At 34.9% G+C, this 22,120-nt stretch overlaps 1 protein-coding gene across 2 annotated transcripts in view; it reads right to left on the bottom strand.

The window, feature by feature from the left end:
- FAM131B (family with sequence similarity 131 member B) overlaps positions 1 to 19,223 on the bottom strand; it is a 57,289-nt gene extending 38,066 nt beyond the window's left edge. The window contains exon 1 of one of the 2 annotated variants that reach the window (XM_063434114.1): positions 18,871 to 19,223. In XM_063434114.1, coding sequence (XP_063290184.1) covers positions 18,871 to 18,898 — 28 coding nt within the window. In that variant the 5' untranslated portion in view covers positions 18,899 to 19,223. The remainder of the gene's footprint in view (positions 1 to 18,870) is intronic. The other variant, XM_063434115.1, reaches the window with a different exon arrangement.
- Positions 19,224 to 22,120: the final 2,897 nt, after the last annotated feature.

The following is a 22,120-nucleotide window of genomic DNA, read 5'->3' as shown; positions in this document are numbered from 1 at the left end:
TGACACATACAGACAGATACACACCACATAGATACATGACACATACAGACAGATACACACCACATAGATACATGACACATACAGACATATACACACCACATAGATACATGACACATACAGACAGATACACACCACATAGATACATGACACATATAGATACACAACACATAGATACATGACACATACAGACAGATACACACCACATAGATACATGACACATACAGACAGATACACACCACATAGATACATGACACATGCAGACAGATACACACCACATAGATACATGACACATACAGACAGATACACACCACATAGATACATGACACATACAGACAGATACACACCACATAGATACATGACACATACAGACAGATACACACCACATAGATACATGATACATACAGACAGATACACACCACATAGATACATGATACATACAGACAGATACACACCACATAGATACATGATACATACAGACAGATACACACCACGTAGATACATGACACATACAGACAGATACACACCACATAGATACATGACACATACAGACAGATACACACCACATAGATACATGACACATACAGACAGATACACACCACATAGATACATGACACATACAGACAGATACACACCACATAGATACATGACACATACAGACATATACACACCACATAGATACATGACACAGACAGATACACACCACATAGATACATGACACAGACAGATACACACCACATAGATACATGACACAGACAGATACACACCACATAGATACATGACACAGACAGATACACACCACATAGATACATGACACATACAGACAGATACACACCACATAGATACATGACACATACAGACAGATACACACCACATAGATACATGACACATACAGACAGATACACACCACATAGATACATGACACATGCAGACAGATACACACCACATAGATACATGACACATACAGACAGATACACACCACATAGATACATGACACATACAGACAGATACACACCACATAGATACATGACACATACAGACAGATACACACCACATAGATACATGACACATACAGACAGATACACACCACATAGATACATGACACAGACAGATACACACCACATAGATACATGACACAGACAGATACACACCACATAGATACATGACACAGACAGATACACACCACATAGATACATGACACATGCAGACAGATACACACCACATAGATACATGACACATACAGACAGATACACACCACATAGATACATGACACATACAGACAGATACACACCACATAGATACATGACACATGCAGACAGATACACACCACATAGATACATGACACATACAGACAGATACACACCACATACACACAGATATACAACACATACACACAGATATACAACACATAGATACATGACACATACACAGATATATGACACGTACACACATACATGACAGATACACAGATAAATTAGACATACACACATATACATGGCACGTACACACAAATATAAGATACACACAGATACACAATACATATACACAAATATATGATACACACAGATACACAACACATATACACAAATATAAGATACACACAGATACACAATACATATACACAAATATAAGATACACACAGATACACAATACATATACACAAATATATGATACACACAGATACACAACACATATACACAGATACACAACACTTATAAATACATAGCAGATACACAAAGATTCACACATATTTAAAACACACACAGATACATGAGACATACGTAGATGCATGACAAGCACACAAATACATGACACAGATACACAACACATACAGGTAAATGACACATGTATGTATGCCAGATACATACAGATGCACGACACATGCACACAAATGGACATATGTGACAGACACACAGATACATGACACATAAACATACAAAGATACATGACACACAGAAACATGACAAATACATCACATATACATGACACATACACCAAAATATGTGACAGTTACACACAGGTACTTAATACATACATGACAGATACATTATATGCACAACATTCACTCACACACCTACTAACATACACACATTCCCAATACACATATTTAACACACATATACATAATTTACATCATTTATACACATAAACCTTGCATAAAACCAAATTATACACATCCAAATATTGTACACCTTGATTCACAAAATGTATACATACAGAAACACAGACACATGCACACATTCATACAGTATACACCTATATTATAGATACATACATACTATACATAGCTTATACATATAAATGGTATACACAAATTACATACACACCCATTGTAGAAACATGTACACAAATGATACATATCACAACCAATTAGTAAAACCCCTTCACCAAGCTCTAACACAGAACATTCAGAAACTACTTAGAAGACAATTTTATATCTGGAATATCCCACTGCGCTCTATAGTAAATGCATAAAATATTCCATTTTGTCAGCGGATGATAGTCAGTTGGCTCATATATCTTGACCATTCTGTGTAAAAGCTAAAGCTTAAATCAGACTTCACTTTCTCCTTGCAAAGTAATCTGTCATACCCGAAAGCACGCTTGGCAAAATAAGCTTTATTGCACAGTGTGTGAAATATATCATCATGTAATACATACTGCATATCATTATATAGTGTGTGAAATATATCATGTAATACATACTGTATATCATTATATAGTGTGTGAAATATATCATGTAATATATACTGTATATCATTATATAGTGAGTGAAATATATCATGTAATATATACTGTATATCATTATATAGTGAGTGAAACATATCATCATGTAATATATACTGCATATCATTATATAGTGAGTGAAACATATCATCATGTAATATATACTGTATATCATTATATAGTGAGTGAAATATATCATGTAATATATACTGCATATCATTATATAGTGAGTGAAACATATCATGTAATACATACTGTATATCATTATATAGTGAGTGAAATATATCATGTAATACATACTGTATATCATTATATAGTGAGTGAAATATATCATGTAATATATACTGTATATCATTATATAGTGAGTGAAACATATCATGTAATACATACTGTATATCATTATATAGTGAGTGAAATATATCATGTAATACATACTGTATATCATTATGTAGTGAGTGAAATATATCATGTAATATATACTGTATATCATTATATAGTGTGTGAAATATATCATGTAATATATACTGTATATCATTATATAGTGTGTGAAATATATCATGTAATATATACTGTATATCATTATATAGTGTGTGAAATATATCATGTAATACATACTGTATATCATTATATAGTGAGTGAAATATATCATGTAATACATACTGTATATCATTATGTAGTGAGTGAAATATATCATGTAATATATACTGTATATCATTATATAGTGTGTGAAATATATCATGTAATATATACTGTATATCATTATATAGTGAGTGAAATATATCATGTAATATATACTGTATATCATTATATAGTGTGTGAAATATATCATCATGTAATATATACTGTATATCATTATATAGTGAGTGAAATATATCATCATGTAATATATACTGTATATCATTATATAGTGTGTGAAATATATCATCATGTAATATATACTGTATATCATTATATAGTGAGTGAAATACATCATGTAATACATACTGTATATCATTATATAGTGTGTGAAATATATCATCATGTAATATATACTGTATATCATTATGTAGTGTGTGAAATATATCATCATGTAATATATACTGTATATCATTATATAGTGTGTGAAATATATCATCATGTAATATATACTGTATATCATTATATAGTGTGTGAAATATATCATCATGTAATATATACTGCATATCATTATATAGTGAGTGAAATATATAATGTAATATATACTGCATATCATTATATAGTGAGTGAAATATATCATCATGTAATATATACTGTATATCATTATATAGTGAGTGAAATATATCATGTAATATATACTGCATATCATTATATAGTGAGTGAAATATATCATCATGTAATATATACTGTATATCATTATATAGTGTGTGAAATATATCATGTAATACATACTGTATATCATTATATAGTGTGTGAAATATATCATGTCATATATACTGTATATCATTATATAGTGTGTGAAATATATCATGTAATATATACTGTATATCATTATATAGTGAGTGAAATATATCATCATGCAATATATACTGTATATCATTATATAGTGAGTGAAATATATCATCATGTAATATATACTGTATATCATTATATAGTGAGTGAAGTATATCATCATGTAATATATACTGTATATCATTATATAGTGAGTGAAATATATCATCATGTAATATATACTGTATATCATTATATAGTGAGTGAAATATATCATCATGTAATATATACTGCATATCATTATATAGTGAGTGATATATATCATGTAATATATACTGCATATCATTATATAGTGAGTGATATATATCATCATGTAATATATACTGCATATCATTATATAGTGTGTGAAATATATCATGTAATACATACTGTATATCATTATATAGTGTGTGAAATATATCATCATGTAATATATACTGCATATCATTATATAGTGAGTGAAATATATCATATAATATATACTGTATATCATTATATAGTGAGTGAAATATATCATCATGCAATATATACTGTATATCATTATATAGTGTGTGAAATATATCATGTAATATATACTGTATATCATTATATAGTGAGTGAAATATATCATGTAATATATACTGTATATCATTATATAGTGTGTGAAATATATCATGTAATATATACTGTATATCATTATATAGTGAGTGAAATATATCATGTAATATATACTGTATATCATTATATAGTGAGTGAAATATATCATGTAATACATACTGTATATCATTATATAGTGAGTGAAATATATCATCATGTAATATATACTGTATATCATTATATAGTGAGTGAAATATATCTTGTAATACATACTGTATATCATTATATAGTGAGTGAAATATATCATGTAATACATACTGTATATCATTATATAGTGAGTGAAATATATCATGTAATACATACTGTATATCATTATATAGTGTGTGAAATATATCATGTAATATATACTGTATATCATTATATAGTGAGTGAAATATATCATCATGTAATATATACTGTATATCATTATATAGTGTGTGAAACGTATCATCGTGTAATATATTATTTATTTATAAAATAATTTACCAGGAAGGATACAACATTGAGATTCCTCTTGTTTTCAAATATGTCTGGGGTATACTGTATATCAATATATTGTGTATTAAAAACATCATCTTGTAATAAATATGATATATCATTAGATAGTGTATGAAAAATCATGTGATATATACGGTATATCATTATATAATGTATGAAATATATAATTAGGTAATATATACTGTATATCATTATATAATGTATGGAATATATCATTCTGTAATATATATTGTATATCATAATATAGTGTATGAAACATCATATAATTTAATATATACTGCATATCATGATATATAGACGAGAATGGGAATCTTTAGTTATGAGTAGACATGCTTCCGAATGTCCGAAGTGCCGAAGTGCGGAATTTCTGATGTGTCGAAGTGCTTTGAATTTCTAAAAAGTGGCAAAACAGGAAAGGGTTGGCATTAGGGGTAGGGTTAGTGGTTGAGGTAGAGGTAGGGTTAGGGGTAGGGTTAACGGTTGGGGTAGGGTTAGTGGTTGGGGTAGAGGTAGGGTTGGGGGTAGGGTTAAGGGTTGGGGTAGGGTTAGAGGTTGGGGTAGGGTTAGTGGTTGGGGTAGAGGTAGGGTTAGGGTTAACAGTTGTGGTAGGGTTAGTGGTTGGGGTAGGGTTAGTGGTTGGGATAGGGTTAGTGGTTGGGGTAGAGGTAGGGTTAGGGGTAGGGTTAAGGGTTGGGGTAGGGTTAGTGGTTGAGGTAGAGCTAGGGTTAGGGGTAGGGTTAACAGTTGGGGTAGGGTTAGTGGTTGGGGTAGGGTTAGTGGTTGGGGTTGGGTTAGGGTTAGGTATAGGAATAGGGTTAGGGTTTGGGGTAGGGTTAACCCTAACCCTAAACCAACCCTAACCCTACCTCTAACCCTACCCCTAAACAACCCTACCCTAACCCTACCCCTAACCTAACCCTACATTTACCTGCAATCCCAAAGTCCTGAAGTTCTGAAGTGCCGAACCGAACCTTGGAATGCAGAACTGAATATTTTTCCCATGCACATTTCTAGTTATGAGGAAATACTAGAAAACTTGCTTTGTTTTCTTAAGAAAAAAAGGCTTCTCAGGGGGAATATTATAGCACTGTACAAATATATACAGCGTCAGTACAAACCGCCATTGAGACTGGAAGAAAAGCGTTTTTACTTGCAGCACAGGAGAGGACTCCTTACAGTGAGAACAATAATGATGTGGAATTCTCTGCCTAAAGAGGCTGTGTTTCAGATTCTATAGCTCATTAAAAAAACAAAAACAGAATATTCAAGTTTATATTTGATATGTATGTAAACAGGTTGTTGATCCAAGGAGAAATCTAATTGCCATTATGAAGTCAGGAAGTATTTTTTCACCCTTTTTGTGGCATAATTGGCCCCCACTTTTGGATAAACAGCATAACTCAGCTGGGCTCTCACAATCTTAGCTATGTATTTGCTTTATTTCAGTCAAACTAAGTTTATTTTAAGGCCTTTGCTTGTTGTACGTAGTGCTGCAGAATTTGCTGGAGCTTCATAAATAAATGATGAGAATAATATTTAATGTAGTGTCAATAATATATCCCAATGCAGCATGCCCAGTGTGGAACACGTGTTAGCCTGCAGAGTAAAGAATGTTATCTCAGATCTGCACAAGATTAGTGGAAGTTACCAAACAAGAGTTGCTATTTACGGATGCAATCCTTAATTCATTCCCATTCCCGACCCAAGGGTTTTGGAGACACAGTATTATTGAATTAAAAACAGGGGCACTCCCATCAATAACACCCACACAAAGAACCCTTAGTGGGTTAAAACCTGGCTGGGCTCACTCTTTTGTGGAATAAAAACTCCTGTCTGAAAAAAAGGTTGATGTTGTTCTTGCACTCAAGGCCTAGAGGGATCTGGTAATAATTACACAGTTACAATTACAGTTTTACTACATTCTCTTATTTTGTATGTTGTCCACACTAGGACATGTGTGTCAGAGTACTGTCCTGTGATTAACCCCTTAAGGACACATGACATGTCTGACACGTCATAATTCCCTTTTATTCCAGAAGTTTGGTCCTTAAGGGGTTAAAGGAAACAGCCCTAACTCTAAAACTAACCTTAGCTAAACACTCACTCTACAACTAACCTTAGCCATAACACTAATCCTAACCTTAGCCTTACCACTAATCCTAACTTTAGCAATAACACTAAAACTAACCTTAGCAATAACACTAATCCCAACCTTAGCCCAAGTCTCACTCTACAACTAACCTTAGCCATAACACTAATCCTAACCTTAGCCTTAACACTAAAACTACCCTTAGCCCAACTCTCACTCTACAACTAACCTTAGCCCAACTTTCACTTTACAACTAACCTTAGCCTTACCACTAATCCTAACCTTAACACTAAGCCTAGCCTTAGCGTTACCACTAATCCTAACCTTACCCATACCCTAAACCCTCACTATGCAGCAAACTGTAGCCCAAACACTATATCTAACCTTAGCTCTAACACTAACTCTAACACTAAACCTTAGCCCTAATTCTAAAACTAACCTTAGCCCAAACTTTCACTCTACAACCAACCTTAACCCTAACCCTAACCATAGCTCTAACTATAATCCTAACCTTAGTACTAATGCTAATGCTACCCTTAGCCCCAACCATCTATCTACAGCCAAACATAACCCTGCAGAGTATAATAGATCACCATGCAGTGTATAATATATAACAAGACAGTGTGTAATATATAACCATGCAGTGTGTAATATATAACCATGCAGGTTGTGATATATAACCATGCAGGTTGTGATATATAACCATGCAGTGTGCAATATATAAGCATGCAGTATGTAATAAATAACCATGCAGTGTTTTATATATCACCATGCAGTGTATAACATATAACCATGCAGGGCGTGATATTTAACCACGCAGTGTGCAATATATAACCATGCAGAGTATATTATATAACAATGCAGTGTGCAATATACGATCAGGCAGGGTGTGATATATAACCATGCCGTGTGCAATATATAACCATGCAGAGTATATTATATAACAATGCAGTGTGCAAGATATGACCAGGCAGGGTGTGATATATAACCACACAGTGTGCAATATATAACCATGCAGAGTATATTATATAACAATGCAGTGTGCAATATACGATCAGGCAGGGTGTGATATATAACCATGCCGTGTGCAATATATAACCATGCAGAGTATATTATATAACAATGCAGTGTGCAATATATGACCAGGCAGGGTGTGATATATAACCATGCAGTGTGCAATATATAACATGCAAGGTGTGATATATAACCATGCAGCATTTAATAAATAACCATGCAGTGTATAATATATAACCGTGTAGTGTGTAATATATAACCATGCAGTGTATAATATATAACCCTGCAGTGTGTAATATATAACCATGCAGTGTGTAATATATCATCATTCAGTGTATAATATATAACCTTGCAGTGTATAATATATAACCCTGCAGTGTGTAATATATAACCCTGTAGTGTGTAATATATAACCCTGCATTGTATAATACAAACCCTGCAGTGTGTAATATATACCCTGCAGTGTGTAATATATAACCCTGCAGTGTGTAATATATAATCATTCAGTGTATAATATATAACCCTGCATTGTATTATGTCCCTGCAGTAACCCTGCAGTGTGTAATATATAACCCTGCATTGTATAGTATATAACCCTGCAGTGTATAATATATAACCCTGCAGTATGTAATATATAACCCTGCAGTGTGTAATATATAACCCTGCAGTGTGTAATATATAATCATTCAGTGTATAATATATAACCCTGCATTGTGTAATACATAACCCTGCAGTGTATAATATATAACCCTGCATTGTATAATATATAACCCTGCAGTGTGTAATATATAATCATTCAGTGTATAATACATAACCCTGCATTGTATATTATAACCCTGCATTGTATAGTATATAACCCTGCATTGTATAATATATAACCCTGCAGTGTGTAATATATAACTCTGCAGTGTGTAATATATAATCATTCAGTGTATAATATATAACCCAGTAGTGTATAATACATAACCCTGCAGTGTGTACATCATATTCCCATACATAACAGGGTTTAGACATTTTTCTTTTAAAAATCTATTTTTCCAAAGGACTAAAGTTTGTAGCCCAATCTACTTGTCATAACAGAATAATTTCAAACAAGAAAATGCGGAGACCTTGCTTAGACCTGGACACTGTCAGGCTTATTCACCAAACTCTGAATTCTCTCAAGTAAAATCCAAATGTAAAAACTGATCCAAAAATAGCTAGTCTGATGGAATTGTACAACTCGGCTGTAGACACAACTGGCTTTTTTTGCCTCAGTAGTGCCATTAAGATTTAATTAATGAAGATTTTGAGTTTAGTGCCTTGCCCTCTGTATGTGTGCACATGTAGTGGTTAGGTGTAATGAGTATATGTGTGTGATGTGTGTTGACTGGATGTAACTTGTTTGTTGGTTGTATGTAATGTGCATGTGTGTGTGTGTTTGCTTGTATGCTGTGTGCTGTGTGCTGGGTGTATGCAATGTGTTTTTGGTATGCAATGGGTATATGTAATGTGTGTGCTGACTGTATATTGTGTGTCTGTGGTGTGTGTTGGCTGTATGTAGTGTGTCTGTGTTGTGTCTGGCTGTATGTGATGTGTGCTGCCTATATGTAGTATGTGTCTGTGGTGTGTTCTGGCTGTATGTAGTGAGTTTTGTGTGTGCTGGCTGTATGTAGTGAGTGTGGTATGAGATGCCTGTATGTAATGTGTGTACTGCTTATTTGTAATATGTGTCTGTTGTGTGTTCTGGCTGTATGTATTGAGTTTGGTGTGTGCTGGCTGTGTGTAGTGAGTGTGGTATGAGATGCCTGTATGTAATGTGTGTACTGCTTATATGTAGTACGTGTCTGTGGTGTGTGCTGGCTGTATGTAGTGAGTTTGGTGTGTGCTGGCTTTATGTAGTGAGTTTGGTGTGTACTGGCTGTATGTAGTCTCTGTGGTGTGTACTGGCTGTATGTAGTGAGTTTGGTGTGTCCTGGCTGTATGTAGTGAGTTTGGTGTGTACTGGCTGTATGTAGTCTCTATGGTGTGTACTGGCTGTATGTAGTGAGTTTGGTGTGTGATGGCTGTATGCAGTGCCTGTGTTGTTTACTGGCTGTATATAGTGAGTGTGGTGTGTACTGGCTGTATGTAGTGAGTGTGGTGTGTGCTGGCTGCATGTAGTGTCAGTGGTGTGTACTGGCTGTATGTAGTGAGTGTAGTGTGTGCTGGCTGTATGTAGTGAGTTTGGTGTGTGCTGGCTGTATGTAGTGTCTGTGGTGTGTGCTGGCTGCATGTAGTGAGTTTGGTGTGTACTGGCTATATGTAGTGTATGTGGTGTGTGCTCGCTGTATGTAGTGTATGTGGTGTGTGCTCGCTGTATGTAGTGAGTTTGGTGTGTGCTGGCTGTATGTAGTGTCTGTGGTGTGTGCTGGCTGTATGTAGTGTCTGTGGTGTGTACTGGCTATATGTAGTGTATGTGGTGTGTGCTCGCTGTATGTAGTGAGTTTGGTGTGTGCTGGCTGTATGTAGTGTCTGTGGTGTGTGCTGGCTGTATGTAGTGTCTGTGGTGTGTACTGGCTATATGTAGTGTATGTGGTGTGTGCTCGCTGTATGTAGTGTATGTGGTGTGTGCTCGCTGTATGTAGTGAGTTTGGTGTGTGCTGGCTGTATGTAGTGTCTGTGGTGTGTGCTGGCTGTATGTAGTGTCTGTGGTGTGTACTGGCTATATGTAGTGTATGTGGTGTGTGCTCGCTGTATGTAGTGAGTTTGGTGTGTGCTGGCTGTATGTAGTGTCTGTGGTGTGTGCTGGCTGTATGTAGTGTCTGTGGTGTGTACTGGCTATATGTAGTGTATGTGGTGTGTGCTCGCTGTATGTAGTGTATGTGGTGTGTGCTCGCTGTATGTAGTGAGTGTGGTGTGGGATGCCTGTATGTAATGTGTGTACTGCTTATATGTAGTACGTGTCTGTGGTGTGTGCTGGCTGTATGTAGTGAGTTTGGTGTGTACTGGCTGTATGTAGTCTCTGTGGTGTGTACTGGCTGTATGTAGTGAGTTTGGTGTGTCCTGGCTGTATGTAGTGAGTTTGGTGTGTACTGGCTGTATGTAGTCTCTGTGGTGTGTACTGGCTGTATGTAGTGAGTTTGGTGTGTGATGGCTGTATGCAGTGCCTGTGGTGTTTACTGGCTGTATATAGTGAGTGTGGTGTGTACTGGCTGTATGTAGTGAGTGTGGTGTGTGCTGGCTGCATGTAGTGTCAGTGGTGTGTACTGGCTGTATGTAGTGAGTTTGGTGTGTGCTGGCTGAATGTAGTGTCTGTGGTGTGTGCTGGCTGCATGTAGTGAGTTTGGTGTGTACTGGCTGTATGTAGTGTATGTGGTGTGTGCTCGCTGTATGTAGTGAGTTTGGTGTGTGCTGGCTGTATGTAGTGTCTGTGGTGTGTGCTGGCTGTATGTAGTGTATGTGGTGTGTGCTCGCTGTATGTAGTTAGTTTGGTGTGTGCTGGCTGTATGTAGTGTCTGTGGTGTGTGCTGGCTGTATGTAGTGTCTGTGGTGTGTACTGGCTATATGTAGTGTATGTGGTGTGTGCTCGCTGTATGTTGTGAGTGTGGTGTGTGATGCCTGTATGTAATGTGTGTGTATATGTTGTGTGCTGGCCGTTCGAGGTCTGTCCGGAAAGTATCCAGCCATGTCATATCAAAAATAGAGACATTTAAGATACATAATACAAGAAATATTGTACATAGGACAATGACACCTCAGTCCCCTTCAAAGTAGGCACCTTGGTACCTCACACAGTTCTTTCAGCGCCTTTTCCACTATTCAAACCACTCTGCAAAATCCTTTGTTGGAATCACTGTCAGCTGCCTCGTCATATTTACCTGAATCTCATTGACTGTCTGAAATCCCTTCCCTTTCAAATGTGATTTTAGTTTTGGGAAAAGCCAGAAGTCTGTAGGGGGGTGAGTCACCTTGGAGATTTTATTTGTGTTGCACTCATTGCATCGTCCCCAAAAGCCTTCTGAATCATCCAAATAGTTTCCGCGGAGTAATGCTGAATCCTAACGCAAACTTTGATGCAAATTCTCGCCCAATCATTGTGAATACAATGGCCACACAGTACACATGCTCACTCACACCTACTGGCTAGTACAGTAAAGTAATCAGTGTTCACGCATGTGCATTCCAGTCAACTCTCCTTGGCTGCTAGGTTACATCAACGTTGCGCGAATCGTTCTCGTTACGTTTACATTGGCTCGATATTTTCCGGTTACATTGTGTGTCTGTGTGTATCTTTTGGTTTGTGCTGGATATATACATGTGTGATGTATGCTGACTGTATATAGTGTGTGCTGGCTGTATATAATGTGTATGGTGTGTGCTGGCTGTATGTAATGGATGCGTGGCGTGTGTGTGGTGTCCAAGCTATCTGTAATGTATGGATGGGATATGTGCTGGCTGTATGCAGTGTCTGTGTATAATGTGTGCTGGCTGCGTGGAGTGTGTGTAATGTATACTGGGTTTATCTATAGTGTGTCTGTAATTCATGCTAGCTGTATGCAGTGTCTGTGTATAATGTGTGCTGGCTGCGTGGAGTGTGTGTAATGTATACTGGGTTTACCTATAGTGTGCCTGTAATTCATGCTAGCTGTATGTAGTGTCTGTGTGTGTATTGTGTGCTGGCTGCATGTAAGGCGTGTGTATGTGTAATGCATGTTGGCTGTATGTAGTATATGCTGGCTGTATATAGAGTGTGTATGTGTAATGCATTCTGGCTGTACCTAGTGTGTCTGTAGTATGTGCTGACTGTATTTAATGTCAGTCATTGTCGAACGTTATTCTTCCATTGTCAGCTAACTTTGTGTAACATAACAATGTGATTTATATAATCTCAAACCATGCAGTAATTATAGCGTATGTGATTCATCACAATGTGTGATGCACAGTATACACCCATGCAATATGCATTATATTACATGCTGTATACAGTATGATAAAACTGTATGTGACCAAGCCACAAAATGCAATTGTGTATGTAATATATCACAATGCAGTGATTAACCATTGAGGATAATAGCTACTGAGTATGTAATATTCAGCAATGCAGTGAATAACCATACGAATAACTATATTGTATGTAATCTATCACAATGTAATAATCATGCAGTATGTAAGATTATTATTTTATTTTTTATATATTATTTTACCAGGAAGGATACATTGAGATTTTTCTTGTTTTCAAGTATGTCCTGGGCTAACTAACACAGGTTCATTACAATAGGGTACAATATTATATTAAAACATATCATATAACATATCACAATATAGCAAATAATCAAACTGTATGTAGTATATCACAATATATTAAATAACCCTACAGTATTAAATATATCACAGTATAACAATAGTCGTGCAGTATGTAATATATCACAATTTATTGAATAACCCTATATTATGTTATGTAACACTATATAGCGAAGGATCATGCAGAATGTAATATATCACAATATATCAAATAAACATACAGTATGTAATATATCACAATATAATAATTATGATACAGTATGTAATATATCACAGTATAACGAATAACCATACAGTATGAAATATATCACAATATATTGAATAACCAATATGTAATGTATCACAATATATTGAATAATCAATAAGTATGTAATATTCACAATGCAGTAATATTCATACAGTATGTAAAATATAAAAATATATTGAATAGCCAAGCAGTATGTAACATATCACAATATATTGAATAACCATACAGTATGCAATTTATCACAATATAACAATATCCATACAGTATGTAATATATCACCATATAATAATATTCACACAATATGTAATATATCACAATATAATAATTACCATACAGTATGAAATATATCACAGTATAACAATATCCATATAGAATATAATATATTGACTATCAGTTCAGTAAGAAATATATGACAATATAAGGAAAAACCATGCAGTATGTAATATATTGCAATATAACAATAACCATACAGTGTGTAATATATAGCAATATAACAATATCCATACAGTAATATATCACAATATAACAATATCCATACAGTATGTAATACGTCACAGTATATTAAATAATCATACAGTATGTAGTATATCACAAATACAATATATTGAATGATAATCATATGATGAATAACCATACAATATGTAAATATATCACAATATATTGACTATCACAATATAAGGAAAAAACATGCAGAATTTAATACATTACAATATAATTAATAACCCTACAGTATGTAATGTATCACAATTTATTGAATAACCAATTTGTAATACTCACAATATAATAATATTCTTACAGTATGAAATATACGACAATGTATTGAATAGCAAAGCACTATGTAATATATCACAGTATATTCAAATGATAACCATATAATGAATAGCAATACAATATGTAATATATCACAATATAACAATATCCATATAGTATGTAATATATCACACTAAACTGAATAATCCTACAGTATGTAATAATACACAGTATAATGAATTTCCATTTAGTATCCAATATATCACAATATATTAAAAAAACATACATAATCTAATATATCATAGTATAATAATTACAATACAGTATGTAATATGTCACACTAAACTTAATAACCCTACAGTATGTAATAATACACAGTATAATGAATAACCATTTAGTATGTAATATATTCTCAATATATAAACAAAAACATACATAATCTATTATATCACAGTATAATAATTACCATAGAGCATGTAATATAGCAATATATTGAAGCACCATGCAATATGTAATATAACACTGTATAATGAATAACCATACAGTATGCAATATATCACAATATATTAAACGATAACCATATAATGAATAACAATACAATATGTAATATATCACAATATAACAATATCCATATAGTATGTAATATATCACACTAAACTGAATAACCCTACAGTATGCAATATATCACAATATATTGAATAACCCTACAGTATGTAATATAACACAGTATAATAATAACCATTTAGTATGTATTATATCACACTATATTTAAAAAAAAACATGCATAATCTAATATATCACAGTATAATAATTACCATACAGTATGTAATATATCAGAATATATTAATTAATAGTCTAGTATGTAATATATCACAATATAATAACTACCATACAGTATGTGATATATCACAATATAATAATATTCACATAGTATGGAATATATCACAATGCAGTGAATATACATACAATACATACTATATGAATGAGAACCATGTAATGAATAACCATACAGTTTGTATTACATAATATATCAAATAACCAACATGTATGTAATATTCACAATATAATATTCATACAATATGTAATATCACAGTATAATGATTAACCATACATTATTAAATATACAATTTATAGAATATCCATACAGTATGTAATATATCACAATACATTGATTAACCATACAGTATGTAATATATCACAAAATATTGAATAACCATACAGTATGTAATATATCACAATACATTGATTAACCATACAGTATGTAATATATCACAAAATATTGATTAACCATACAGTATGTAATATATCTCAATACATTGATTAACCATACAGTATGTAATATATCACAATACATTGATTAACCATACAGTCTATAATATATCACAACATATTGAATAACCATACAGTATGTAATATATCACAATACATTGATTAACCATACAGTCTATAATATATCACAACATATTGAATAACCATACAGTATGTAATATATCTCAATACATTGATTAATCATACAGTATGTAATATATCACAATACATTGATTAACCATACAGTATATAATATATCACAACATATTGAATAACCATAGAGTATGTAATAAATCTCAATACATTGATTAACCATACAGTATGTAATATATCACAATACATTGATTAAGCATGCATTATGTAATATATCACAACATATTGAAAAACCATACAGCATGTAATATATCACAGTATATTGATTAGCCATACAGTATGTAATATATCACAACATATTGAATAACCATACAGTATGTAATATATCTCAATACATTGATTAATCATACAGTATGTAATATATCACAATACATTGATTAACCATACAGTATATAATATATCACAACATATTGAATAACCATAGAGTATGTAATAAATCTCAATACATTGATTAACCATACAGTATGTAATATATCACAATACATTGATTAAGCATGCATTATTTAATATATCACAACATATTGAAAAACCATACAGCATGTAATATATCACAGTATATTGATTAGCCATACAGTATGTAATATATCACAACATATTGAATAACCATACAGTATGTAATATATCTCAATACATTGATTAATCATACAGTATGTAATATATCACAATACATTGATTAAGCATGCATTATGTAATATATCACAACATATTACATAACCATACAGTGTGTAATATATCACAATACATTGATAAAGCATACAGTATGTACTATATCACAGTATATTGATTAACCATACAGTATGTAATATATCACAATATATTGATTGATAACCATATAATGAATAACCATACAATATGAAATAAATCACAATATAACAATATCCATATAGTGTGTAATATATCACAATATATTGAATACCCCATACAGTATGTTATATATCAGAATATATTAATTAATAATCTAGTATGTAATATATCACAATATAATAACTACCATACAGTATGTGATATATCACAATATAATAATATTCACATTGTATGAAATATCACAGTATAATGATTAAGCATACAGTAAGTAATATATCACAATATATTGAATAACCATACAATATGTAATAAATCATACTATGATATCCATACAGTATGTAATATATCACAATACATTGATTAACGATACAGTATGTAATATATGACAGTATATTAATTAACGATACAGTATGTAATATATCACAATACATTGATTAACCATACAGTATGTACTATCTCACAGTATAATGATTAACCATACATTATTTAATATACAATATATTGAATATCCATACAGTATGTAATATATGACAGTATATTAATTAACCATACAGTATGTAATATATCACAATACATTGATTAACCATACAGTATGTACTATCTCACAGTATAATGATTAACCATACATTATTTAATATACAATATATTGAATATCCATACAGTATGTAATGTATCACAATAGAATAATAACCACACATTATGTAATATATCACAATGCAGTGAATATCCACAAAGTTTTGATCTATCCATACTGACTATGGGCAGACTACACTTGCATGCAGTATGTAATATTTCACTGTGTAGTTAATTAGTATTTGTATCTCCAGGCTGTGTATAGAGTATAGGGCCATAGAATGTATGGAATGGAGTGTACACAATGCAGAGTATTATGTGTAAGCACATGTTTTATGTGAGCAGACTGTATACCTCAGTCACAATGTATCAATATAAACACCAACGCATCAAATTGCAAAAAGAATATAAATGCAGTCAATAGTCTATAGAAATACTAAATATATATCACCTAAAGAAATAATATGCATTATCTATAGATATAAATAATCTACAGAAATAAATATCGCTTAAATATATACCATGTATTCACTCATAAATTAGATATCACAAAGTATACACATAGAAATACAATGTATCATCTATAGAATATCAATGTATCACTTACAGAATGGAAATATACCACCCATAGGATATCAGTTTATCATGTATAGAATATCAATTAGCTACAAAATGTCAGTGTACCCATATAGAATATCAGTGACTCTGTTATAGCATGTCAATGTACCCCCATTAAATGTCAGTGTATCCCCCATAGAATGTCAGTGACTCTGTTATAGCATGTCAATGTACCCCCATTAAATGTCAGTGTATCCCCCATAGAATGTCAATGTATCAGTCACAGAATGTCCATGTATCCCCTATTAAATGTCAGTGTATCCCCCATAGAATGTCAGTAAATCCCCCATAGAATGTCAATGTATCCCCCATAGAATGTCAGTGAATCCATTATAGCATGTCAATGTATCCCCTATTAAATGTCAGTGTATCCCCCTGTCAGTGTATCCCCCATGGAATGTCAGTGTATCCCCCATAGAATGTCAGTGTATCCCCCATAGAATGTCAGTGTATCAGTCACAGAATGGCAATGTATCAGTCACAGAATGTCAATGTATCAGTCACAGAATGTCAGTGTATCCCCCTGTCAGTGTATCCCCCATAGAATGTCAATGTATCCCCCATAGAATGTCAGTGTATCAGTCACAGAATGGCAATGTATCAGTCACAGAATGTCAATGTATCAGTCACAGAATGTCAATGTATCAGTCACAGAATGGCAATGTATCAGTCACAGAATGGCAATGTATCAATCCCTCATCAGCCCATCCTGATGCATTAAGGCCACTTACCTGTACTGTGGGATCCTATGCAGCCCATGGTGAGGGGGTGCGGAAGGGTGGGGGGCTACAGGCAGCCAGAGATGGGGGTAGGGGGTGACAGTGCGGGGGGGAGGGGGCAGAGGTAAGGATAGAGAGGGGGAGAGAAGGAAAAGAGAGGGGGGAGGAGAGAGGGGGAGACACAGGGAGCAGGGGCCCCTTCACTGGGGGCTCCGAGCTGGGAGCCGGACGATCATGTTGGGGATGTCTCCGGACGTGACGAGAAGACGCAGCCCTCTCTTTTTTGTTTCTCCCTCCCTCTCTCTCTCCCTCCCTCCCTCCTACTGTCTCCTGATCTCAATGCCTTTCAGGTTCTCTCTGCCTCTCTGCCTCCCCAACACTGGGGTCCCCTCAAAACTGGGTCCCGTTCAGTCCCCCCAACACTGGGTCCAGTTCTGTTCCCCCAACACGGTGTGCCTCCCTCTTTAGCCCCCCCCTCCCCGCCTTCTCTGGCCCAACTGTGTGTCCCCCCCTCAGTGCCAACCACCCTTCTGTGTCCCCCCTCAGTGCCCCCCCACCTCTCTGTGTTCCCCCTCACTGCCCCCCACCTCTCCGTGTTCCCCCTTACTGCCCCCCACCGCTGTATTCTCCCTCACTGCCCCCCTCCACTCAGTGCCCCCCACCTACCTCTCAGTGTCCCCCTCTCTCAGTGCCCCCCACCTACCTCTCAGTGTCCCCCCTCTCTCAGTGCCCCCACCTCTCTGTCTTTCCCCTCAGTGCCCCCCACCTCTCTGTGTTCCCCCTAACTGCCCCCCTCTCTGTATTTCCCCTAACTGCCCCCACCTATGTATTCTCCCTCACTGCCCCCCTCCACTCAGTGCCCCCCCACCTACCTCTCAGTGTCCCCCCTCTCTCAGCGCCCCCACCTACCTCTCAGTGTCCCCCCTCTATCAGCGCCCCCCACCTCTCTGTGTTCCCCCTCTCTCAGAGATGCTGAGGGACCAGCAAGTGGGCAGTCTGAAGATGAGACAGACAGAGACCGTCTATAAGGATTGACTCATAGGAGGCAGCAGGCAGGGTCCACGCTCTCTCTCTCTCTGCATGTCCCTCTCTCTCTTATCCCCCTCGCTGTCTCTGTTGCTCATTGCCAACAGGGCAGTCTCTCTAATTGGCCTGGCTGTGTCGCAGTCTGTCTCTCTTGGCAATCTCTGTCTCCTTGGGTCTCTTGCAGTGATTCAGCCTCTCTCTCTCTCCCACACACAGTGTCTCCCTCCCTCTCTCCCTCTGTCCGTCTGTCTCATTAAGCTTTCAGAGCAGGTTCTGTATTCTGCAACAATCACTTCTCACAGCCATAAAAAGAGACACAGAGAGACAGAGAAGAGAGGGATAGACAGAGAGAGAGAGAGGGAGAGAGAGATAGAAAGAGACAGACAGACAGGGAGAGAGAGACAGAGAGAGAGAAAGAGATAGACTTACAGGGAGAGAGAGAGAAAGAGACAGACAGCTAGTGAGAGACAAGAGGATAAAGAGAAAAAGAGAGGAGAACGAAGAGAGAGGGGGTAATGTGAGTGAGATACAGAGAGAGAGAATGTGTGTGAGATACAGAGAGAGAGAATGTGTGTGTAGTAAGACAGAGAGAGAGGGAGAGAAAATGTGTGTGAGAGAGAGAGGGGGGGAATGTTTGTGTGAGACAGACAGAAAGAGAGAGAGGAAATGTGTGTGCTACAGTATACTAACTATATATTACTAACTGAGACAGACATTAGTACTAGTATAGTATAGAGACAGACTAGTACTGTATATTACTAACTGAGACATACATTACTAGTACTGTATATTACTAACTGGGACAGACATTAGTACTAGTATAGTATAGAGACAGACTAGTACTGTATATTACTGACTGACAGACATTACTAGTACTGTATAATACTAACTGAGACAGACATTACTAGTACTGTATATTACTAACTGAGACAGACATTACTAGTACTGTATATTACTAACTGGGGCAGACATTAGTACTAGTATAGTATAGAGACAGACTAGTACTGTATATTACTGACTGACAGACATTACTAGTACTGTATAATACTAACTGAGACAGACATTACTAGTACTGTATATTACTAACTGACATAGACATTACTAGTACTGTATATTACTAAGTGAGGCAGACATTACTAGTACTGTATATTACTAACTGAGACAGACATTACTAGTACTGTATATTACTAACTGACATAGACATTACTAGTACTGTATATTACTAAGTGAGGCAGACATTACTAGTACTGTATAATACTAACTGACATAGACATTACTAGTACTGTATATTACTAAGTGAGGCAGACATTACTAGTACTGTATATTACTAACTGAGACAGACATTACTAGTACTGTATATTACTAACTGACATAGACATTACTAGTACTGTATATTACTAAGTGAGGCAGACATTACTAGTACTGTATATTACTGACTGACACAGACATTACTAGTACTGTATAATACTAACTGAGACAGACATTACTAGTACTGTATATTACTAACAGACACAGACATTACTAGTACTGTATATTACTGACTGAGACAGACATTACTAGTACTGTATATTACTAACTGACACAGACATTACTAGTACTGTATATTACTGACTGAGACAGACATTACTAGTACTGTATAATACTAACTGAGACAGACATTACTAGTACTGTATAATACTAACTGAGACAGACATTACTAGTACTGTATATTACTAACTGGCACAGGCATAACTAGTACTGTATATTACTGACTGACACAGACATTACTAGTACTGTATAATACTAACTGAGACAGACATTACTAGTACTGTATATTACTGACTGAGACAGACATTACTAGTACTGTATAATACTAACTGAGACAGACATTACTAGTACTGTATAATACTAACTGACACAGACATAACTAGTACTGTATATTACTGACTGACACAGACATTACTAGTACTGTATAATACTAACTGAGACAGACATTACTAGTACTGTATATTACTGACTGAGACAGACATTACTAGTACTGTATAATACTAACTGAGACAGACATTACTAGTACTGTATAATACTAACTGACACAGACATAACTAGTACTGTATATTACTGACTGACACAGACATTACTAGTACTGTATAATACTAACTGAGACATACATTACTAGTACTGTATATTACTAACATACACAGACATTACTAGTACTGTATATTACTGACTGACAAAGACATTACTAGTACTGTATATT

This window comes from Pelobates fuscus, chromosome 10 (genome assembly GCF_036172605.1).
Source record: "Pelobates fuscus isolate aPelFus1 chromosome 10, aPelFus1.pri, whole genome shotgun sequence".
NCBI lineage: Eukaryota > Metazoa > Chordata > Amphibia > Anura > Pelobatidae > Pelobates > Pelobates fuscus.
This window is presented reverse-complemented; position numbering and strand designations above follow the sequence as displayed.